This window comes from Thrips palmi, unplaced genomic scaffold, assembly GCF_012932325.1.
Source record: "Thrips palmi isolate BJ-2018 unplaced genomic scaffold, TpBJ-2018v1 HiC_scaffold_15, whole genome shotgun sequence".
In the NCBI taxonomy this organism is placed as follows: Eukaryota; Metazoa; Arthropoda; class Insecta; order Thysanoptera; family Thripidae; genus Thrips; species Thrips palmi.
In genome coordinates, this window is record NW_023144624.1 from 289,225 (window position 1) to 310,257 (window position 21,033).

Consider the following 21,033-nt stretch of genomic DNA (forward strand, 5'->3'; position numbering starts at 1 on the left):
AACTGTGGGCGGCCACTGTGCCACCGAGACACTGCGGTGAAATTCAACTGGTGGTACCGGATGCACTAGACTCGAGAAGTAAAGTAACACTGATGGTTTCGGAATTTTTATTTTCAATTAAATAATCTCATACATCCTATACCTCATCACGAAAACCCAACCATCGTCGTATAGAATGCGGCTTCCAATGAACTGCCACGCACATCTCCACTGAAAATCCAAACGCCGGCGTCAATTGATGCAATGCGTTTGAGAGGCCGTTTCCATCGCACCGATTGGTGCAATGCTTTGGCATCGCACGTGAGACCCTTGCATGAAGCATGGGGCATTTTCGGGGCGAATTGTATTTAACGTTCGTTGCACGTGCTTTGTTCACGGCTTGGCCCGTAAAAGCTCTCCGCGTGCTAGCTCATATTGGCTCAAAGCTCGTATAGTCAGCAAGTGGCTTGTCGATGGTGTTCGATGATGGTAGCTTGGGCACGTCGGGCCGGACTGCACCGGACGATGGTCCCGCACGCAAAAACCGAACGTGGTCTAGACCACACCAACGGATGCGGCTAAAATGACCCTCATCTGACCACACCAGTGATGCGGTCTAGACCACGTTTGGTTTTTTACTGCACTAGGGTCACTTGGGGTAATCATGGGACACGGGGTATAAATGGGACAGGTGACTCTTAGTCAAGAATCGAGATTTTAGAACTTGTGCCGTAAAATGCTATTTTCTCAATAAAACATCACATTTGGTATGTCATGCGTTCAAAAATGTCAAATCTTGGCTAAGAATCAGCTGTCGCCTTTTTACCCCGTGTCCCATAATTACCCCAACTGACCCAACTAAATGTACCTCCTGATAGGCTTGGCGCCTGATGGGTAGGCAACCCATCGTACGTCGGTGTCCGAAAGGAGCCGATTCTCCAGGCGTCCGTGCGGCAGCCCCTCAGCCCCTCCCAGGCAGAAGTCCCTGGCTCACGTGGAACTGTGGGACAAGCAAAAAGGGAGGGTATTGCAAGATTGTAAACGATTCTGACATACACTGCAAAATTCAAGTGTAGGGCAGTCTCACACTGTTAGACGTGAACCAAAATGTCTCACGCTGACAAGTGGAAGCACGTTTATCTTACGCGCTTGCAAATCACTGTGAATTTCCGTACAACTCGAATGAATTTCAGTTGAATTTTGATGAATTTCAGGCAAAAACTACTGAATTTAAAAAAAAAATTCAGTGAATTTTCAAAAAATTTGATGACTTTCGATGAAGTTTACATGTTTGCTGAATTTTGGTGTACAAATTTGGATAGAGTTATTACCCCCTGCTTGCAAACGCGGGACCCGTGGGATTGAAAGTTAGGACAGGGAACCATAGGCAGCAAATGTGGGACAAACGTGGTTCACGCTAGTAAGCGTAAGACATTTTGGTTCACGCAAAATAGTATGAGGCTGTCCCAAACTTGGGATTTGGAGTGTGCGGTTTCAATGTTGCGTACTAACTTATTACGTTGTTTTGGGGGCATAACTTTTGCACGAAATTGAGCAAGTGCGAGAAACGCACGAATTTGTGAGCAAGAAAGCACATTTTCTTGCCTAGTAACGCACAAAATCGCGAATTTAAAAAATTTTGAGCAAAGCTTATGCACAAAAATCTACTTTATAGTGTACGCACACCTGAACTAGGCTTCGCTAGCTTTCCTCTTCGGCGTCCGCGGCCGAGAAGCGTTGCATGTCTGCGACGATGCGGGCGTTCATGCGGCCGCCGACCGCCGTCGACGCAATAAAGTCCATGTGGTTGAAGGCGTCGTCCTCGTCCACGTGGACGCTCACCACGTTCGGCAACTGGGATCGCAGGAAGTCCATGTCCTGCAGACAGAAAACGAAGACTTTGGATAAATAAAAAGACGATGAGAAAAGTAAGAAAGGAGGTTTGGCCACCAGTAAAACGAAGGCAACCCGACCAACAGTACACACTAATGTTTATGTAGAATTTCGACGTGATGCGAGATTTTAAACGTGCGTGACGTTTTGCATAAAATTGTGCAGAAATTCGCATGAATTTATGCATTTTTACGCATAATATTATGCGAATTCCCCGCATGCACAAAATCGTGCATGTGGCACGTACAAAAATCTACATAAACATTTAGTGTGTACACTCTTCAGGTTCCACAGTTCGTCTCGGCGTGGACTGACCCTTTCGCTGCAAAGGACGTCGTTCTTGCCGAGGTAGAGGTGGATGGGCGTTCGGATGGCGGACAGGTTGTACAGCGGGGGTTCCGGCATGCCGTAGAGTTCCTGGTTCCTCTCGGCGCCGTGGTCGTACTGCCGGATGCCCTGGGCTGCGCACAGTCATCCAGAAGACTGGTGGAGGCGGCCAACATTCTAGGCGCATTTTCAGCTCCAGAGTCGCTAAGTGGGAGTCGAACCGAACGTGCGACCCCAACAATGGGATGCTGTCCGAACGAGGATTCTAGTGGTGGATTCGAGTTCAAGTCCCACATTTAGTTACTCTAGAGCTCAAAACGTGCGAAACGCGCCGGTCCTCTGGCCGACTGAGCTGCGAGCCACACACACTAAACTGCTACATAGTTTGCGCAGAACTTTGCACGAAATCGAGCGTACGAGTGAGAAACACGAATTCATAGCGAAAACACACATGGTGCTGCGTAACTGCAGTGCTCATTTCCATGCGCACGATCCATTCGCGAACTTCAAACCGTAGGCTTGAGTCCGTGCAAAGGGCAAAGCTATGCTCTAAAAAGAAACTACCCAGTGAGTGTGTGGTCAACTTTATGAGCGGGAATACGAGTGGACGGGCACTCCGTCACGAGTCACTCACTGTCATGGTTGGCGTTTTGCTCGTAGTGGAAGATCTGGCCCCAGGAGCCGCCACTCGGGATCGTGTCGGCGAAATGTGGGAGCTCCTGAAAGAGAGTGGGTCACATAATTTCACGGAAACACTTAATTTTTGAGACGTCACAATTATTAGTGCAGATGAAATGTTTGTACAGATGATAAGTACGCGATTTAGAACAAAATTAGGGGAAAATATACGGTTCTTTGTATGAAAAGTGAAAGAAAAGTCCGTCAAAAACTGCAATGTCTCGTTTAAAATTATTCATGACTCCCTGACTTGTGTCGACGGAAGCCAGGAAGAGTGCGAGTTGGCTTGTCTGTCACCAGCTACACTGAAAAACCACATGCTGTATCATTTAGGCCGAATTGACACGCTGTCGTTTACATTGTCACCCATAGGCAATGAACAACGCGCGGAACAAGATTCTATAGAATTGCATCTCATTTGCGATGCGTCACCACCCCAATGTAACGATTTTGAGCGTAGATTCATGGAATTTCGTCAAGAAAGCTTAACAGATTTGTCAAGACAAACTTGATAATAGTACCGAGGGGGTAAACACTTCAAGAAATCGTGTACAGACTACTCGGTATAACGCTGTATTACGGGGGTATTACACGTGCATTACGGCCTTAAAATGCCAAAATTTGGCACATCTGACCCAGAAATGATATTACGACCACGCGTATTACGCGTAATACACGGTTTTTGTGTACAGGGTACACTGAGAATCCAAACGCTATGAGTATAGCGTCAATTGGTGCAATGCAAAAGCATTGCACATGAAGTGCAATGCCTCCCATTTCCCATGCATTAGCATAGGGCCTTTCGGGGAAGCATTGCACCAAAGGTGCAATATGGCTGAGGCATTGCACGTATGGTGCGATATCGCAGCGCATTGCACCATACGTGCTATACTCATAGCGTTTGGCATCTCAGTGTATTACGCGAGTGGTTACCCCCTCGATAGTACTCAGTACGGGTCTGAGTGTGCTGTCTGACTCACGTAGTAGGTTTCGTGCTTCTTGAAGCCCACGATGGCGAAGGTGAAGGCGTACAGCAGGGGCCGCGCGACGGGCAGCAGCAGCTTGAGCAGGCGGCGCAGCGCGAGGTAGAGCGGGCGCATGGTGCGGCGCAGGCCGAGGTCCTCCACCAGGGGCTGCGTCGCGTTGTTCACCGCGTGCAGCAGCTTCACCACCGGGCTGCGGTGGCCGTGCAGCGAGCCGGCAGGCGCCATCAGGAAGGCGGCGCTCACCTTGCGAGTGCGAGTTGTAGGAAATCGAATGGAATCAAATCGAGGGGGCAACCACTTTCCATTTTTCAGGGAAGTGATTTCGTCGCATTTCGCGAGGTTTCGTCGGATTTTACGACCAAACTTGGCTTTATTTAAAGCCTGTTGTGGGAGCATTTACGATTTCCAGATTTTTGGGAGCTCAAGTGGCCACAGGACTTCGTGAATCGAATTACCGCAAACGCATACTAGCACCTTTTTCAGCCCGCGACCCCAAAATGGCTTCCAAAATTTTTCGCGACCCCAGGAACAAAATTACGCGACCCCACGCGATCCCATCTTTTTTCGGGAGGGGGGGGGATTTTTTCAAAAAATAGCTGTCACATTTTGAATTTTGACCGAATTTAGAGGTGCAGAGTTTGCAGCCTCCGCACTTGAAGTGTGGAGTAGTTCACAGAGCCCCTATCTCGTAGCATGGTGCAAACGTGGACAACTCGACTCCACGTTTGAAGTGTGCGGAGACACTGCAAACTCCGCACTTCCAAGTGTGGAGACTGAAAATTCCACACCTCCGCATTTCAAATGTGGAGTTGTCCACGATTGGTTTTACAGTAATCTCTTTACCTTGCGCTGGTACTCTGGCCGCATCGCCGCCATCACCATGAAGGACGTGGACCCCATGGAGTGCGACGCGTACATGACGGAAGGGAAGTGCGTCCGCGCCAGCACGTAGTCGATGGCGGCAGGGTTGTCGAGCACGCCGTGCTCGTGCCAGCTGCGCGCCCAATGGGAATAAGCCATCAGCCGGGGTGTCGAGGAAACTCAACACTATCCACTCTCCACACCAAAAACTTAAGTGTGTACTCTGTACACACAAATTTTTCGTGCACCGCTAAGTCCTCTTTAGGGGTCACTTTTATTGCAAAGGCGCCCTACACTTCAAGAACTAAAGCGTGCTGTTCTCAACCGTCGTAGTTGCTGCCCTCGAATCCAGGGGGCAACCACTTGTCAAATCCTGTGTCCACTTGAGCAACCGAAATCGCTGGAAATCGGACGGAAGTCTTCCCCAGAGAGGGCAATAAAACAAAAAGCAAATTTTAGGGGTAAAAACGGTAAGAAATTTTCCAAAATCCGACGATTTCTTAAGAAATCTTGTGTCCCCAAACTTCATCATTAAATTTCATCATTTCATCAAAAGTGGTTTCCCCCTAGGCTCGACTTCCAGTGAAGTTCTCCCGAGTTCTCCGCTCCACCCTCTCCACGAGAAAATTCATTCTCTACGCTTGAAAGTTGTAAGCTGAGCGTACAACAAGGCTTCAGTTTTACCAGTGTATCACCTGAACTTCCAGTACTCCTCGTCCGTCTTCGAGTACTTGATGTGCTCCTGCGAGTAGTGCGTGCCGCGGAAGTTGATCATCCACACATCGTAGCCCGCGTCGTGAAGTAGAGGGGCTGCAATGCATCAACATAAGAACATTTTGTAAGTGAGCATTTATAAATCCAAAGAAGGTGATACTTATGGTATCTTTTTTGAAGATACAATTACGTAGTATCACCAACATAATGGCCTTACTGAAAAATCTTGCTCTAAAAAAGGCGAAACACAAAGGTATCGCCAAAATTTGGCGATACTTTCGATTTGGCAATAAACTTTGAACAAATCAAGGGAACAAGTTTTTAGTTTATTGCTAGATTTAGGCGATATTCGAAAGTACCACAAATTTTTGACGATACTTCTGTGTGCGGCCGTTTTGAAGGCAAAATTTTTCGGTAAGCCCGTTTATTGGTGATACTCAATTGTATCGCCAAAAAAGGTGCTGAATTATCGCCTTTGGATTTGCAGTGCCAAAAGTATGCATTTTGTAGGTGTGTACTAGGAACATGCATTTGTAAATGTGTACCAATAAAACAGGTAGGCTTGAAGTGTTCCTATGAGCCGAAAATACGAGAGAAAGGGCAAAAACTTACCCAAGGCCTTGCCGCGTCCCAGCAGGACGAAGCAGGGCGCGGCAGTCTGCATGCCGTGCGCCACGAACACGGGCTGCTTTCCGGGGTTGGGCGCGCGCTCCAGGCGCAGACGGTACCCGTCCTTGGTGGTCACGAAGTGCGTCTCCATGGGGTAACCAAGGTCAACCATCAAGGTACTCTGAAAATAAAAGTGAAAGAAACATCGCTCAGGTGCACTGAAACTTTACTCCGACGGTTAGAGCTCTCATTTTTGGCAGTCGAAGGCCACTGCAGTAGTGGTGGCCAATGCACGACCTCGACCGCATTTGATTCGGAGTTAAGGGGGGACCCTGGTGAAAGTTTCAAGTAGGCTTCAAAATAATCCCAGAAAGTTGAAACTTTGCTTAATTATGAGGTTCATTATGGTGAGTTCCCAAAACAAAATTCAATCCAAAATGTTGAACGGTCTCTGAGAAAAGTGGCTTTTTAGTGTTTTTTGGAGCGTTGGGGAAAAATCTTCCTGCGTCTTTCATTGGGACGGAAAGTCTTGAAAATTTTTTTGGGTTATCCTAAAGATGTATAGAAGAGATTTTAGTGACGGAATTTTCAAATTCAACTTCTGTCCTGAGATATGAGTTTTCAAATTTCAACATTTAAAAAAAAGTGATTTTTTTCCCTTTTTTCAAACTTTAAGGTGTGTTTAAAAAAAAGTAGGGCTGATATCAAGATTCCGTCACTAAAATTTGTCGACAAGTCATCAATGAATAGAGTCCATGCAAGACGACTCATGTGGGTGCCAACCAGGAACGCAGGAAGTCTTTCTACGACAAAATTTTTTGTCGACTGAGCAAAGCTGTGAAGTTGAGCGTAGAAGCCAACAACAACTGATCTCAATGTTATTTCCTTCCAAATGATAAAGAAACTACCCACTTAGCTTAAAGGTGTTCAACCTGTTGAATTTGAAACCTTCTATGCACATTTTTATCTATGAACTTTGAAAATATTATTTTTTGGAATTTTGGCGATTTTTTCACCAGGGTCCCCCCTTAAAGCGTGTACTGAGTGCACACACGAAGGTGTGCATTAAGTGCACACATTCACACTAAATGTTTTGTACAATTTTGTACGAGACATCACAGTTTTTTGTGCACACGAAATTTTCGTTCAATGTTCGTACGAAAAACTGCACATTTTTTGCCGTTTTTGTACAAAATTGTACAAATTTTTGTACAAATTTGTACGAAAAGTTCGTGTGCACAAAAAACTGTGATGTCTCGTACAAAATTTGTACAAAAGCATTTAGTGGGTTCGTTTTCGGTGAGTGCGTAAGCAAACTGAAATTTGTACGAGCTTCTCAAACAAAGAAAGGCCTTCACTGCAGCCAAGTTGAAAATCATTCTTCGCAGCACCGAAACTTTACTGCTGATCCAAGTATACCAACTTACAGGCTTAGACCACAGTGTCTTGCAAGTGTTGACCAGTCACGTCCTAGGCTTGCAAGTCTCGAGCACCCTGTGTCCTACACTTCGAGGCATGTGAAACCAATGGTTATCGATCGTCGAATAAGCTGTGTCCCACGCTTCTAGGCGTAGATCACGACTGGTCGACACTTGCAAGTGTGGGAAATGATGGTATACGTCTGCAAGTGTGTACTTGCACACTTGGCATAGCAATGTTCTTTTGTTTCATTAACAAGTGCTCGTATCAGTGCAACGGCCCCCCTCGTTCTGAAGACTCCTCTCCTCACCGCCGTGACGCTGTCGTTGACCGGCGCCAGCCATCTGAGCAGCCTCTCCAGGACGACGACGGCGGTGCTGCCGGCGCTGGCGCTGGACGCCTTCTTGACGGGCGCGGTGACGGTGGCGGCCACGTCGGAGCCCACGTGCCGGAGGAGCCCGGACACCGCGCCGAGGGCGCTCGACGGCAAGGGCGTCGCCAGCGGGGCCTCGAGGGGCACGACCAGGAGCGCGGCCAGCAGCACCACGCTTCGGGGCGCCCGGCCGACGCCACACTGCGCACGCCGCAGGGGCACCATCAGGACGCTGGGGTGCTGGTTTTCCGGGAACATCAGAAACACATCGCTTAAGGTGAGGTGTGGGTGAAAATTTGCCCCAAAATTGAACAAAATGATAAATTGAATCCGCTTGTTATTTGAATGTAAAATATTCTTCTATTACCGACAGCATGTCCTAAAGGTCTGTGTTATGAACCCCTAAGTGAGTGGTTCATCTAACATGGACTGATGTATGCATGCGCCTTTTCTGGTCACTCAACTCTTACAACAAGTGTCGAAGAAATTTTTTTTCTACTCTGTCCACTAGCCACGCATACAGTTTTGTTTTATACTGACCATACTTCTTGGAGTAGTTCTTTGAGGTCCATGTGACAACGTGACAGAGAGATATTTCAAATACCTATCCACTTTCTTGAATCGTTTACCTTAAAATGGTAAAAAATGGAAAAAAAACTTATTTTTCCAATTAAAAAATTGTGAAGTTTGCTCAGTCAAAATTTAAAAAAAAATTCAAATATCTTTCTGTTACGTTGCAGTATAGGGGTTTAGGTAACTCCAAAACAAATTTCAGATCATTCCATCAAGAAACTTTGCGTGGCTGATTTTTTCTACTAAACGCTTAATTTCAATGAAAATAGCCTACTGTGGCTAAATGGGTGGGCAGGTTTGGATGAAATTTGGTGTGTAATAGTTTCCTACCAAGTACTTAAACGCCCTAAAGTTTCAACCACCACAGCCAAGTGGTATAGAAGTTTCCATTTTCACCCACACCTCACCTTAAGGGGGCAGTAGCGCCATGGACATCAATTTTTGGACAAATTTTGACGAAGTTCCTACTAATACAGAGTCCGTTCTTTTCATCGCGGGGAAAACACTTCGTATCAATGAAAAGAGGGATCTTCAAGGATCATTTTTAAAACAAAGTGGTTGACCTACTGTCAGTGGGGTGTCCGAAGGACACAAGACAACACAACATGTTCGACAAATAATGACAAAATATCACTGCGCGAAGAGCTACTCAGTCCCCGCTAGAAGTTTTCCATCCAAAACTTGTCCGCATGTTTTACATACTTGAGCAGTAAAACTGACCCTACCTACAGCAGTCACCTCTGGTTTGCTGTCCCGGTTTTGCCTCTGGTTAGTTGTCCCGGAGCCATCCCCACCACCTCGGCTCGGCCAGCGCGGCCCGACCCAGCCGGGACCGAGGGTCCCGCCGGCCGGCAAGGGATTACCGGCGGCTGAATCCGCTCGCTTGTGGCATATTCCAGTCGAAATAATAAAACTTTTTCTGTACAATTTTCAAACAATCTTTTAACAGAAACGCATATATGATTAAAAAATGGCAAGGGTGAAAAAAAATTGCACCTCAAAATTCTAATTTTTACCATGCCGGTCGGCATGTCCCACGGGACAGCTAACCAGAGTCCACTGGCCCTGGCCGTATGCATCACAGAGGTGGCCGTGGGGCCCCAAAAAATTTCCACGGGTTTGTGATGTGGCCAGGTACAAATTGTTAAAGTACGAGTGAAAAACAAAATCTAAAGCAGATCTGTAAACTCGTGATGCATACGGCCAGGGCCAGTGGACTCTGGTTAGCACCCTTGCTATTTTTTAATCATCTATGCGTTTCTGTTAAAAGGTTGTTTGAAAATTGCACAGAAAAAGTTTTATTATTTCGACTGGAATATGCCACAGGCGAGCGGATTCAGCCGCTGGTAATCCCTTGCCGGCCGGCCGGACCCTCGGGCCGGGCCGGGCCTACCTGGCCGGCCTCAGGTTAGCTGTCCCCGGCGCCTCCCGAGTGTAGGGACAGTTAACTAGAGTTAAAATATCGGGGAGTATTTTATAACTCAACTTTTATGAAACGTTGAAAAACATGTTAAAATTTGTCATCGTAAAGTTTTCTCAAAAAACGTCATTGCCTCAATCCCGAAACCCAAGGGTCATTTTGTGGGACATCAATACTACAAACACCCGACAAATGTTCAGGGTGATATCTCTACCTGTTCTCTCAAAATCCTACGCGCAAGCTCTAAAAATCTACAATTGAGAAAAACGGCCTAAAAGATTGTACTTGACTTACCTAACCTGAGTCAATAAATTTACATAAATGACTCTGGAGGCTTAACGGTAGCGAATTTCCGCAAAAGCTGGTCATATTCTTGAAGGCGGTTGTCAGAATATGAATCCTCAACAAAAAAAAAAATCGTTTTTTTTTCAAATAATGGCGCTACTGCCTGGGGCCGTAGAACTACGCTTTAGATTTACCAGTGCATATAGCTACACTTGAATACACACCCACCCTTTAGAATATCCCCGCACTCGTCTCGCTGAGTACTTGCCTCAAGCGTTGGTTCTCAGCGAAACTCCATGCAGCGTTGAGCGGTGCGGGTGGCCAGCCGTGTCGCGGGCGATGTTGCTGCCGACTGCCGTGCGCGCCGAAATACGCGCTCATACCCCCCGTCCCGGTAAGCCATTCGAGTCGCCGGCGGCGCGAGGCCCATGCCCAAAAAGGCTTCACGGGCGAAGTGAAATCTGCCCACCGCAAACGCAACTATACAAAGTGCATGCTTGGCAAACACACACTTTCCTAAATGTAAGAAGGTTCCTCAAAGGTAAAAGTTCACTGAAAAACCAAACGTGGTCCATACCGCACCAACTGGTCAAATGGGTGCCATTTTGACCGTATCAGTTGGTGTGGTCTCTAGACCACGTTTGGTGCGATTGTTGTGATCACTGCATGGAAAGACCTCACGAAACGTGGTCTAGGCCACAACAAACATGGCCAAACGTGGTCTAGACCACACCAACTGATGTGGTCAAAATGGCACCCATTTGACCACACCAGTGGTGCGGTCTAGACCACGTTTGGTTTTTCAGTGTAAACGTACTCCTTTTGAAACGGACCAGCGATGAAGTTCGATCTCGCTGATATCCATTGTTAATTTGGTAAAGAAAGTCGGAATAGCGATCGTCCACGGAACTAGAGAGAACTGTGTGGCATTCGATGCCTCGAGGGCACACAAACTTCGACCCGGGTTGACCTCTGTTAGTCTCGTGACGAAAATATTGTTTTCAGTCCGGAGCGCGGTCGGTAGGTATTTGGCTTGTTTGCCACGGCCGCGACAGCGCATGTATCGTTCCGCTCGGACCATTTTCCTCGCTCTGAGTGTGCGCGTTCCGTTGTTTTAACTCCTGCGGCAGCAATTCAGGTTTTCCTGTAGAGCGGAATCGCCGTACGCTTCAAGCTACAGCTACGTAAGCTACGGTGTCATTTCCCACAATGAATATAGGGGAAATTATTTTTCTTGAATTCGGTAAACGCTCTACGTTGTTTTACATTGTTCATTCCAAGATATGAAAAACAAGCCTCACAGCAATTTGAACTTGGGCAATTTTTTTAACTTTCTGAGTTTATGTAAGTCCTTGTCTCATTTCTGTTTTTGGTTTCAGTTTCTGCCCATTTCTTCCACGACGTTATGGGGAGACTCCTTTCACGGCTCATCGACGGAGCACATGAACTGATGACATTCTCAAGTTCTCAAATAATTCCTATATTTCAAGAAAATGAGGTTAATCTCCTTGCAAAGCATTGATCTGTTCTATTGGGGTCTAAATTTTAAACGGCGCTCTTTACTGGATTTTTGAGTAGTACGTGGAGAGATGTACTGACGACGGCTTACGGAGAACGTGAATCCATGCTCGATGCTTGCCCCTCGGTGCTGGGGTTACCCCGAGATCTTTATAACTAGGCCGTTGTTGTCAAAAACGCTTTGCACAGATGGAAAGAGCTTGGAATGTAAGGTGCATACCCAACGGCCCTTCTCGTTAGAGAATCTTTTGCACGATTTGTAAAGGCTTTGTACCAAAAGGGACGAAACATCAAAGAAATAGCGCGGCCGCACCATCGATCTTGATTTTTAAGGTTGCTTCACTTGTGTGGGGTTAAATTGAGGCGACTCGGGCAGGCCACTACTCATTCAGGAACGTGACATCACGTTGAAACAAACGTGACAAAATGTCACGTTCGTTTGAGCATTGTGTCACATTCGTTTGGGTGTGAATTGGCCAAAAATCAGCTTGTTCACATTCCAACGAACGTTACACAATGCTGAAACGAACGTGACATTTTGTCACGTTCGTTTGTCACGTTGGTTTCAACGTGATGTCACGTTCCTGGAATGAGGGTGTAGCTGAATGCACCCTCCATTTCATGATCTTTCGGTCTCTGCGGAGCGCTTTGCAAACACCGTTTGTACCCAGTTCAGGCATAATTTTTATGCCTTTGTTTTACAGTGCAAACAGACATGTTGCGAGATCTTTGAGAGCCACACATCAATCATAGAGGACTCGGAATTTGTGGACTTGGTTTTTAGCGGACAGTTCATCCTACCGGCCATTATATTTTAGTGGACACACTACAAATCCAAAGGTCAGCTCGCCATTCCAGAGGCAAGACATAAAAGTCTCGCCAAGATTTGGTCAGACCTGAAAGTCTCACCAAAATTTGGTCAGACAAAAAAGTCTCGCCACAAAACGGTCATACTCAAAAGTCTGACCCCAAAATGGCGAGACTTTTGTGTCTGACCACCACCGAAAGGCCGTAATGCGCCGGACGGTTACGGCCTAAAGGCCGTGGTCAGACACAAAAGTCTCGCCATTTTGGGGTCAGACTTTAATGTCTCGCCATATTTTGGCGTGAAGTCTTTCCATCCAAATTGCAGTGCATTTTCAGTGGATATTCCTTTGTGAATGAAACCTGTATGAAATGTCTCAAAAGTCTATTTTACCAAATCCCTGGGCTTTAAGTTAGAAAAACAAAAGTAAGAACTCAAACCGCCTCGCGGCGCCGCGCAGATGATATTCAGCGTCAGCGTGCGCAGAAGCGGTTTTCGATCGTTTGATCTTTGATCACCGGCCCGATTCGTTAAAATGGACTTCAGAGCCTCTCACTGTACCCCACCCTCCCCTTGTACATTAACAACAGACACACTTTGTAGAGGGTGAGATTTTCTGTCCAAGGAACGTGCTTTTAACGAAAGTGTTTATTTATGGCACCAAACGCCGAAACTGCTTTAAGTTACATTGTCCACTTGAGATAAAAGGTGCCGCAGCCACTTAACAGCAGAAAGAGGTGTTGCTGGCGTTTCTGAGGCACTTCATCGGCGTAGGCGTGCACGCTAAATTTTTATGTAATAATTTTGTACGTGGTGCTGCATGATTTTAAACTGGTATACCGTTTTGCGTAAAATTGTGCCCACATTTTGCACAAATTTAAGCATTTTTACACATGGAAATGTCACGCATGCACAAAATCTTGCAAGTTTATCCACGTATAAAATTCTTTATGAAAATGTAGTGTGTGCAAGTTCCACAGATGTTCGGGAGCGCCGTTGAGGATTTTCGGTCGTTGAGCTTCTCACTGACAACCCGGGCAGGCACATCGCCAGGACAGATCGTCGTATCCAGCGGCAGCAACGGGTTCAGCACAGAGGTCGATCACCTGGCGCCTGCTGAGCACTCCGTACAACTGGGCCAATTCTGGGCACGCGCACTTGTAAGTGGGTTCCTCCATAAACTGAACATCCCAGAATGTGCCGCAGGTTTCGACCACCGCTTCTTCGCGCCACAGCCTGTCGTTGTTGCAGTAAGGACGGGCCTCAGACTGAAAGCAGATGTGAGAAGACCGTTGTTAGCTTTAACGCAAGACGTCGAAAAAAATTTGCCAGTTGTCACTTTACTGTACTTACCCGCTGTTCTACCGGACTCGCCGAGACAGCAGCCACCTGCAAATGAAATCGTAATAATTTAGAGCAGGACAAGGCTTAGCCTTAGGCAAGGACCAATACTCTTTACACCGTAAGAGAAGACAACCATCGCGTATTCCGTGGAGAAGTTAAAATGGCAAACACTGCAAGGTCGCTCCAAGTGGGGGGTAAAGGGGTCCGACTCAATTTTGTGCGAAAATTTGTAGGAGCAGATGATTAACTTTTCGTTCAGTTTTCGTACGAAAACCTGCACTATTTCCCCTGTACGAAATCGTTACAAATTTTAGCGAAAGTTCATGTCTGCACAAACAAACTGTGACGTCGCGTTCAAAATTTGTATAAAAACATTTAGTGAGTTATGCCAAATGGTTGAGGGGAGAAAAGAACCCACGTATCGTTTTTGAGTAGACATTGTTCACGTTCTGTCACAGGCATGACATGACATGTGGGAAGAGGGGAAAGTTCAAGGGGATTGACACGACCTGAACCTCATGTCGTCAGAACTTGATGAAAGTTGGCTCAAATGTTACCCCCATAGGGGTAAGTAAGCCCACAAAATTTGAACCCTCTAGCTCAACTAACATGGGCGCAGTGAACCCGCTCACCCTCCCTTACTTACGACGAAGGCGGCAACGGCCAAGACCAATACGGAGTACTTGGTAGCCATGACTGAAGGTGGGGTGATGTAGCTGTGGCACAACAGCTGCTGACTGGTGCCCAGACCTGTCCTGGCTGCCTTTTAAGGTGGATCTTTAGGTGGATCTCTCGTGTTCGTTATCTCGTTGTTGCTCGAAAGTCCCAAAACGTCACGTTGGGGAGGCGTCGGAGGCACGCCCTCCTCCCCTCCGCTCCTCACCGCAGTGGGTATGCGCTCTGAAAAGCTGTGACTCGACGATTACGTCTCTAACGCCTCAAAATTATCAGGCGTTAGCTGAAAACAACCTTCGAAAACAAGTCAGAGAGGGTGGAGCAGTTACTACGGGGCAGTTACTGACACTTGCAAATTCTCATAGGTTCCGTCACGCCCTTTTGTTGAACTGCAGAGAAAACTTTCCACTGCAAATCCAAGTGTAGGATAAGTCGGCATTTGTAGGCGTAGACCAGTTTTTCCCACGCTTGCAAGTGTCGACCAGTTGTGTCCGACGCTTTGAAGTGTCGACCACACAGTGTTCGACGCCTGCAAGTGTCGGCCACAGCATGTCTGACGGCTGGAAGTGTGGGGCCACAACAGGAAACTACTTGTAGTTTTGCCGTAGGACAGGACAGTGTGCTACACATGCATGTGGGCCACCATGTCGTCACTGGTGCGTTGCAGGTCTGCTTGTTGGCCTACCTCACGGTGCTTGGGCCCCCGGACTCTTGGAAAGCTACCAGGAAACTTGATTTGAGCCCAAAATACAAGGGAGAGCGTCCAGTTTGGTGTCCAGTGGAGCCGTCACGACATTTTGGTGCAATAAGCGGTTGCAGGGGTTCACGAAAATAGCTCGTTCTCGAGAAAGAAGCCAAACTTACTTTTCTAAACTTTTTCGTTTATAGAATTGTTTCAGCTATCCTTTAAAGCTAACTTGGTGAAAATCAGTTGAGGATCTATTAAGCGGCGCTAATTTAAAAACTACACTTTGTAAGTTATAAAAAAAATTCGGACCGAAAAACTTCAAAGACAAAAAAGGTGCAGGTTTTCATCCGCTTTCCAACTCTGGTCTCGGATTTGACATACGGCCGATATTGGCAGAGATATCGCCATCCAAAGTTGCGTTGTTCTAGTTTTTGACAAAAAAGTTCATTGGCCATAACCAGGGGGTGGCAACGCTGTACACGTATTCAGACGCCGTGTTCGACGCCCTTAAATCATGGTACTTTTCAAGGATATATTCTCTGAGCCCTGCAAAGGAATCGAATGAAACTGGAGTGCGGCATCAAGTTAAAAGGTCATATTAAAGTAATAATTAAACTTGAGCACACTTACAATCAATTCACCCCTCGAAACCGCATCGCAAAAACAAGAAAAAACTATGGTTTCGCTAATAACGCTACAAGTGTCTTCTTATATTTTCAAAACGTTAATCTTGGAAAGTTTACGAGTCTTTGAGTTGAAACCTGGCCTACACACTTCCTCAATTCATATGTTCTAGTAATTACAAAACAGCTAAGCTCTACTTGACTTAGTACTTTGTATCTCGTCGAAGTATTACTATTGTGCAAGGGAGGGTCGAACATGGCGTCAAGAAAGATGGAAGGCGTTGCCACCCCCTGTTACAACGACTTTTGGGTAAAAAATATGATTTAATTTTTTTTCGAAGTTTTTTTTTTACTTTTGAGAGGACAGATATGGTTTTGCTCCAAAATCGAAAAATAAATTATATTTTGGGACGTTTTAGACCACTTGGAAACTTTTACTTTTCGTAAAACTCAGTTTTGGACATTTATATGATTAGATTTAAAATTGGTCAATTTTCAACTTTCATTTAGGGGCGTTGTAGTGACTTCCAGCACGAACTGTGGGTGCCAAAAATTCTTTTTTGAGGTGGCCTGGAAGATCCCAAAGTATGAGAGTAATCGGCTACTGACACCTGAAAACGTTCCCTTGTCAGGTCTGGTTGACTTCGCGTGGAATGCCCCAATGCTCTAAGGCACGTGACACTTTGTCACGTTCCTTTCAACGTAATGTCACGTTCCTGGAATGAGAGGGGCATACACACAAAATGTTGATGTAGAATTTTGTACGTGTACCTGGAATTTGTCTAACATTAAGCGTAAAAATGCGAAAATTTGTGCAAATTTGAGCACAATTTTATGCATAACTTTGTAAAATCGTACAAAACCACATACAACATTGAACAGAAACGTTATAGTTAGCCGTTAAAATAAGTTGTCAATAAAGAAAATACGTGGTTACGCCGTTAAACGTTTCATTGACGTTCGCGGCCCTAATGCACAGAGGCCATAAATACTCTCTTAATGGACTTTATTGATCGTTCCCCGACTGACTGACTTCATTTCTCATTAGAGACGTATTTTAATAAAGTCAACATGAAACTAAGTTTTAAATGAGTCTGAAAAATTTCACTGAAAATTGAAGGGCAAGAAGAGAATCACAATCAAATTTTGATGAGAAAAGTTTTTCACCGCCTTGCGTGGTCTTGCGGCAAGCGTCAAAATTCTCATCAAAGATTGGCGAAACGTGGGAAAACATTCAGTTCTGATTCCCAGTGCTACGGAAGAAAATTGTCTGTCACCGAACAAGTGGAAACTGATGCCTGATGCTCACTATCGCGAGTGTGACTTGCGTCCGCGTGGAGTCGGGTGAACACATTCAATCGCACGCAGACGCAAGTCACGTCCTCGTTTGAAAGATCCCAGGTGCAGCAAGATCGCGGAGAAAACCACTCGCCGAACACTGAGTACACAAGTCTTGCGCAACATGAGGAAAAACCACTTGAAATACTCCCGAAGAACCCCGTGCGTTCCCCGCGCCCACGCCCAGCCACAACTGCCAATCCGACCTACACTCCGAAGATCCTGAGTTTTTTTCTCGTAACACGAGCAAAAAGTTTGTTATTATGACAGCGCAGCGAAGACGTCACCTATGATGCATGCTACCTACGATGAAGGGTCCTCTGTAACACATGATCAGTTTCTTCATATTTCGAACAAGTTTTTCCGTATGATGATTGACTTGAATACTGGGAATTAACTTAGTATCATGACTGCACAGCATTATTCAGTAGGAAACGGGCAGTGGAAGGGCGAGTCAAGCCGCCGCCACGGACGCCGGGGCTCAATGAGGCTGTCCCAAGGTAGAGGCGGTACAGCTGTTACGGGGAAGGCCTGTCGCTTACCTGCAGGGAGGGGCTTTCTGCGAGCCAGGGGGCCAGGGGCAGTAGCCGCTTGAGTTTCATCCCCGCCGAGATGCAGTTCTCCCCAAGCAAGGACGGCATGTCCCGTTTCGCAGAGCACACACTAAATGTTTATGTACAATTTTGTACGTGGTGATGCATGATTTTAAACTTGTGAGCCGTCGTGCATAAAATTGTGCGTGAATTTGCATACTTTTATGCATTTTCACGCACATTATTATGCTAATTCCCCGCATGCACAAAATCGTGCAAGTGGCACGCCCAAAACTCTACATATACATTTAGTGCGCAGGCGGGCATGTGACGGGCCCGAAATGGCTATGTACTTACTTACGATCATGTGCGGTCTAGCCTCCAATGGTAACGGTATGGCAGGGTAGGCAACCCTTCAGGCACCGACGCCAGGGGGCACTGACGCTACGCACGCCGGCTGGATAGGCAGCTCTCCAGATACCAACGCAAGTTGAGAAGCCTAGCCTCCGCACCTCCCCTGAGATTCTTGACATGATGTTATTGAGATTCAGATGTGCCCCGGCGAAAATCAGGGTAGATTTCCAAACTGAACTCTTGTGGACTTTTTAAATGCAGAATTGTACCCACACAGATACGTGCCTTTCTCTAATCAAGGGGAAATCACTGTGAATTTCAGTGTTGAAATCCAATGTGTTTCAGGCAAAAACTACTGAATTTTGAGAAGAATCTCAGTGAATTTCCAGAAGTTTTGATGAATTTTACATGCTCGCTGAATTATGGTGTACAAATTTGGAGAGTTATTTCTCCTTGTTTATAATATTATGCATGACTGTGTTCTTAATGCAACTTCCTGCATAACATGTATGTACACAGTGACGCACTATATTGTACTCACGTTACGTACGTATCGGTGCATGCATCATTATGCATGAAAAAGTCTACAAGAGTGTGAACAGAATCACAAAAGTACCCTGGGAGGGAAGTATAGGAAAAGTATGGAACAAGTCTGGTCAACAATTTGCCTGGACCGTCCGTGCGCCAACTACCGAACTTTATACTTTGTTCGGATATCTCGTGCTTGTATAAACACCGAATGTTTATGTACTTGTATTGTCCGTAACTATAGCCATATTGGTGCGTACGGAAGCAATGAACAATGCCTAAATTAGGGACAATATTTCCTCATTGTGCTTAAATATTTATAAATATGTACCTAACAAGCTAGAACGTAGGTTACATGAGCACAAATTGCAATAGTTATTTTGGACAAGAAGTCTACGGGCATTTAGCGTGTAGGCCCCAGACCCATGAAATGGAGCTTTAATCTCGGGAATAAAAATGAGACAAACATTTGGTGCAGAGTTTAATAAAAGATAAAAAGAGGACCAAAAAAAATAAAAGCACGGTATTATCCCCTCGTACTTTCCTCTACAAAGCCTGTATTTTACATAAGTTGGATCTGCAACTTAAATAACACCTTTTCGACTCTAAACAGCTCTCACTTCATGTGGTTATATTCTTTTAGTTCTCAGGTACTTACAACAATAAAACAACGTTAAACTCTTTTAAATACTAATACAGAATGCAAAGTACTACAGTACATTGAAACAAAAATAAAATATGTTAAAAAGACAACACACTTTCAAACAAATAAAAACAAGGTGGGTTTTACGCCAGCCCGCGTTTGTCGTAACAGGCTTCGCGATGTCTCGCGGTTTTCCTCAATCCGCGCCGGGCTTTCCCTACCTTGCCTGCGCGCTACCCTGCTTCGGCAGGATTGGCTTGTCATCGTCGGTTACTTCTTACGTGTTGCATCTGGGGGGCTTAGAGTTGCTTCATCTACTTGATAAACACGATCTTGCCCCTTGTCACTTGTCAAACTATAGCCAGGTGGGGGCTGCGCCCACAGACCCCCCTTTCCTCAAGCAGAGTGGTTACCTGAGAAAATTCGATTTTACGGCCGTTTTTTGGGGTGTGGTTTTCGGCAAAAAAATAAAAACTGGTGCGAGTTTATAAAGATGGTGAAAATTCACGTTTTAGTCCCGATTTCCCAAAACCTTTACTAATAAGTTCTGCAAAAATTCACCTTTCGGCCAAAAGCCTCTTCATGTGGATATCAGTGTACAAAACAAGACAGAAAAGAACACTCAAATACAATACAGAAAAAAGACAAGTACAGACAAAAAAAATTTTAAAAAACCGCACAAACATTTCCCAAAAATCAAATCACCAATCATGGCAAACAATAAAAAACTGGGCTCTGCATATTTGAAAGGGAGGCTGTAACACAAGATCTGCTGCAGGATACACAAAAAACAGCTGAGGTGATCGGAATGGCTGACACGACGACGACAAGCTAAGCGGATGGGTGTTTACAAGACCGGCAAGTGGGCTCGGCCACTTGAACGCAGTTGCAGCCAGCCCGCCTTTCGTGAGACGAGACCGGTTGTCTGCTTAAGTCCCGCCCCCTCAGGATGCTGTGGCAGCCCCAACGGCACCAAGCGCAGCAGCAGGCAGCGGCGCGTGCGTCTGAGAAACGAGTGAACAAGTGTACGTCCGGGTTCCTGACGAGGAGATCCTGGATGGCGGGTTCGTGGAGCCAAGAGTGGATGCAGGTACCGGTACCCTTGGTAGGAGGGACAACCAGCTTGGTGAGGCAAGGCAAGGACGCAGGCCCGATTGCGCGCAAGAGGTCATCCGAGGGCTCAGCACACAGATGGAGGGTCCTTAAGGCAGGGAAATGGTGCAGCACATCAATGAGCCCCTCGAATTCTTTTCCAAGGACACACTCAGATGCAAGTCTCTCAAATGCAAGTCTCTCAACAACTCGAGCAGAGCGCGATTTGCTCAGAGCTAATAAGGCGGCAGAAGAAATCCATGGCAATGTGATACTTTTAAGATGTGGCGCCTGACGCAGGAATTTCAGTGTAGAAGGGCGGAAGACGTTCTTTTCTTGGGGCACCTCGTCGGGGTCGTAATCTAGTTGGAATGTATCGAGGTTTTCCAAATTCAGCAACTGGAGCAAGTCTTCATGGGCGTAACAAGTCAACGATTGGAGCCTGGGTAACCGCAACAGCAAAGACACGGGGACATCGCTGAAGAGAAGCTCGACTATTTGAAGTGTGTCTCCATGTGTTTTGAGCAACAGTTCAACAAAGGGATCCATTCTGCCCGCGCAATAATCAAGCCTTTTTAAGGTTGGTGTCACCTGAACCTGAAGATGACAAAAAGTTTCCGGCAAACACAGAATGTCTTGTTCATTAATTATGGAAAGATCCTCTAGGCAGTGCATATAATAAATTGTCTGAAGGATTTCAGGAAGATCCCTCAGGATCGCGAACCCGATAAAATCCACACTAAGCTTCCTCACGCCTCCGGAGGACAAAAGGGAT

The 21,033-nt window shown here is 46.1% G+C and overlaps 2 protein-coding genes across 4 annotated transcripts; both read right to left on the bottom strand.

The window, feature by feature from the left end:
- Window positions 1–26: 26 nt before the first annotated feature.
- LOC117641871 (lipase 3-like) lies at window positions 27–12,584 on the bottom strand. Of its 3 annotated transcripts, XM_034379620.1 has the most exons (11): window positions 10,935–12,584; window positions 10,386–10,578; window positions 7,777–8,079; window positions 6,051–6,228; window positions 5,420–5,534; window positions 4,707–4,857; window positions 3,858–4,106; window positions 2,834–2,918; window positions 2,188–2,333; window positions 1,664–1,857; window positions 27–979 (listed from the first exon to the last, which is right to left on the bottom strand). In XM_034379620.1, exons 3-10 carry the CDS (start codon window positions 8,062–8,064, stop codon window positions 1,681–1,683), a joined length of 1,389 nt encoding a protein of 462 aa, XP_034235511.1. In that variant the 5' UTR covers window positions 8,065–8,079; window positions 10,386–10,578; window positions 10,935–12,584; the 3' UTR covers window positions 27–979; window positions 1,664–1,680. The 3 variants fall into 3 exon arrangements, with proteins under 3 accessions (XP_034235511.1, XP_034235510.1, XP_034235512.1); XM_034379619.1 differs by lacking the exon at window positions 10,935–12,584 and having other exon boundaries at window positions 10,386–10,811; XM_034379621.1 differs by lacking the exon at window positions 10,935–12,584 and having other exon boundaries at window positions 84–210; window positions 10,386–10,811.
- Window positions 12,585–13,070: 486 nt separating this feature from the next.
- On the bottom strand, window positions 13,071–14,554 carry LOC117641873. Its single transcript, XM_034379623.1, has 3 exons — window positions 14,431–14,554; window positions 13,794–13,829; window positions 13,071–13,708 (listed from the first exon to the last, which is right to left on the bottom strand). Exons 1-3 carry the CDS (start codon window positions 14,476–14,478, stop codon window positions 13,463–13,465), a joined length of 330 nt encoding a protein of 109 aa, XP_034235514.1. The 5' UTR covers window positions 14,479–14,554; the 3' UTR covers window positions 13,071–13,462.
- Between the last annotated feature and the right edge of the window lie 6,479 nt (window positions 14,555–21,033).

Bases quoted from the DNA above. Each gene is read 5' to 3' on its own strand.
- LOC117641871 (XM_034379620.1), bottom strand. From the start codon at position 8,064: ATGGTGCCCCTGCGGCGTGCGCAGTGTGGCGTCGGCCGGGCGCCCCGA. The intron at 4,858-5,419 runs GTGATACACTGG...TTGGGCGCGCAG, and splicing joins GAGGAGTACTGGAAGTTCAG to CTGGCACGAGCACGGCGTGC. The intron at 1,858-2,187 runs GTCAGTCCACGC...TTCTGTCTGCAG, and splicing joins ACGTCCTTTGCAGCGAAAGG to GACATGGACTTCCTGCGATC.
- LOC117641873 (XM_034379623.1), bottom strand. From the start codon at position 14,478: ATGGCTACCAAGTACTCCGTATTGGTCTTGGCCGTTGCCGCCTTCGTC. The intron at 13,830-14,430 runs GTAAGTAAGGGA...TTTCATTTGCAG, and splicing joins TGGCCGTTGCCGCCTTCGTC to GTGGCTGCTGTCTCGGCGAG. The intron at 13,709-13,793 runs GTAAGTACAGTA...ATCTGCTTTCAG, and splicing joins CGAGTCCGGTAGAACAGCGG to TCTGAGGCCCGTCCTTACTG.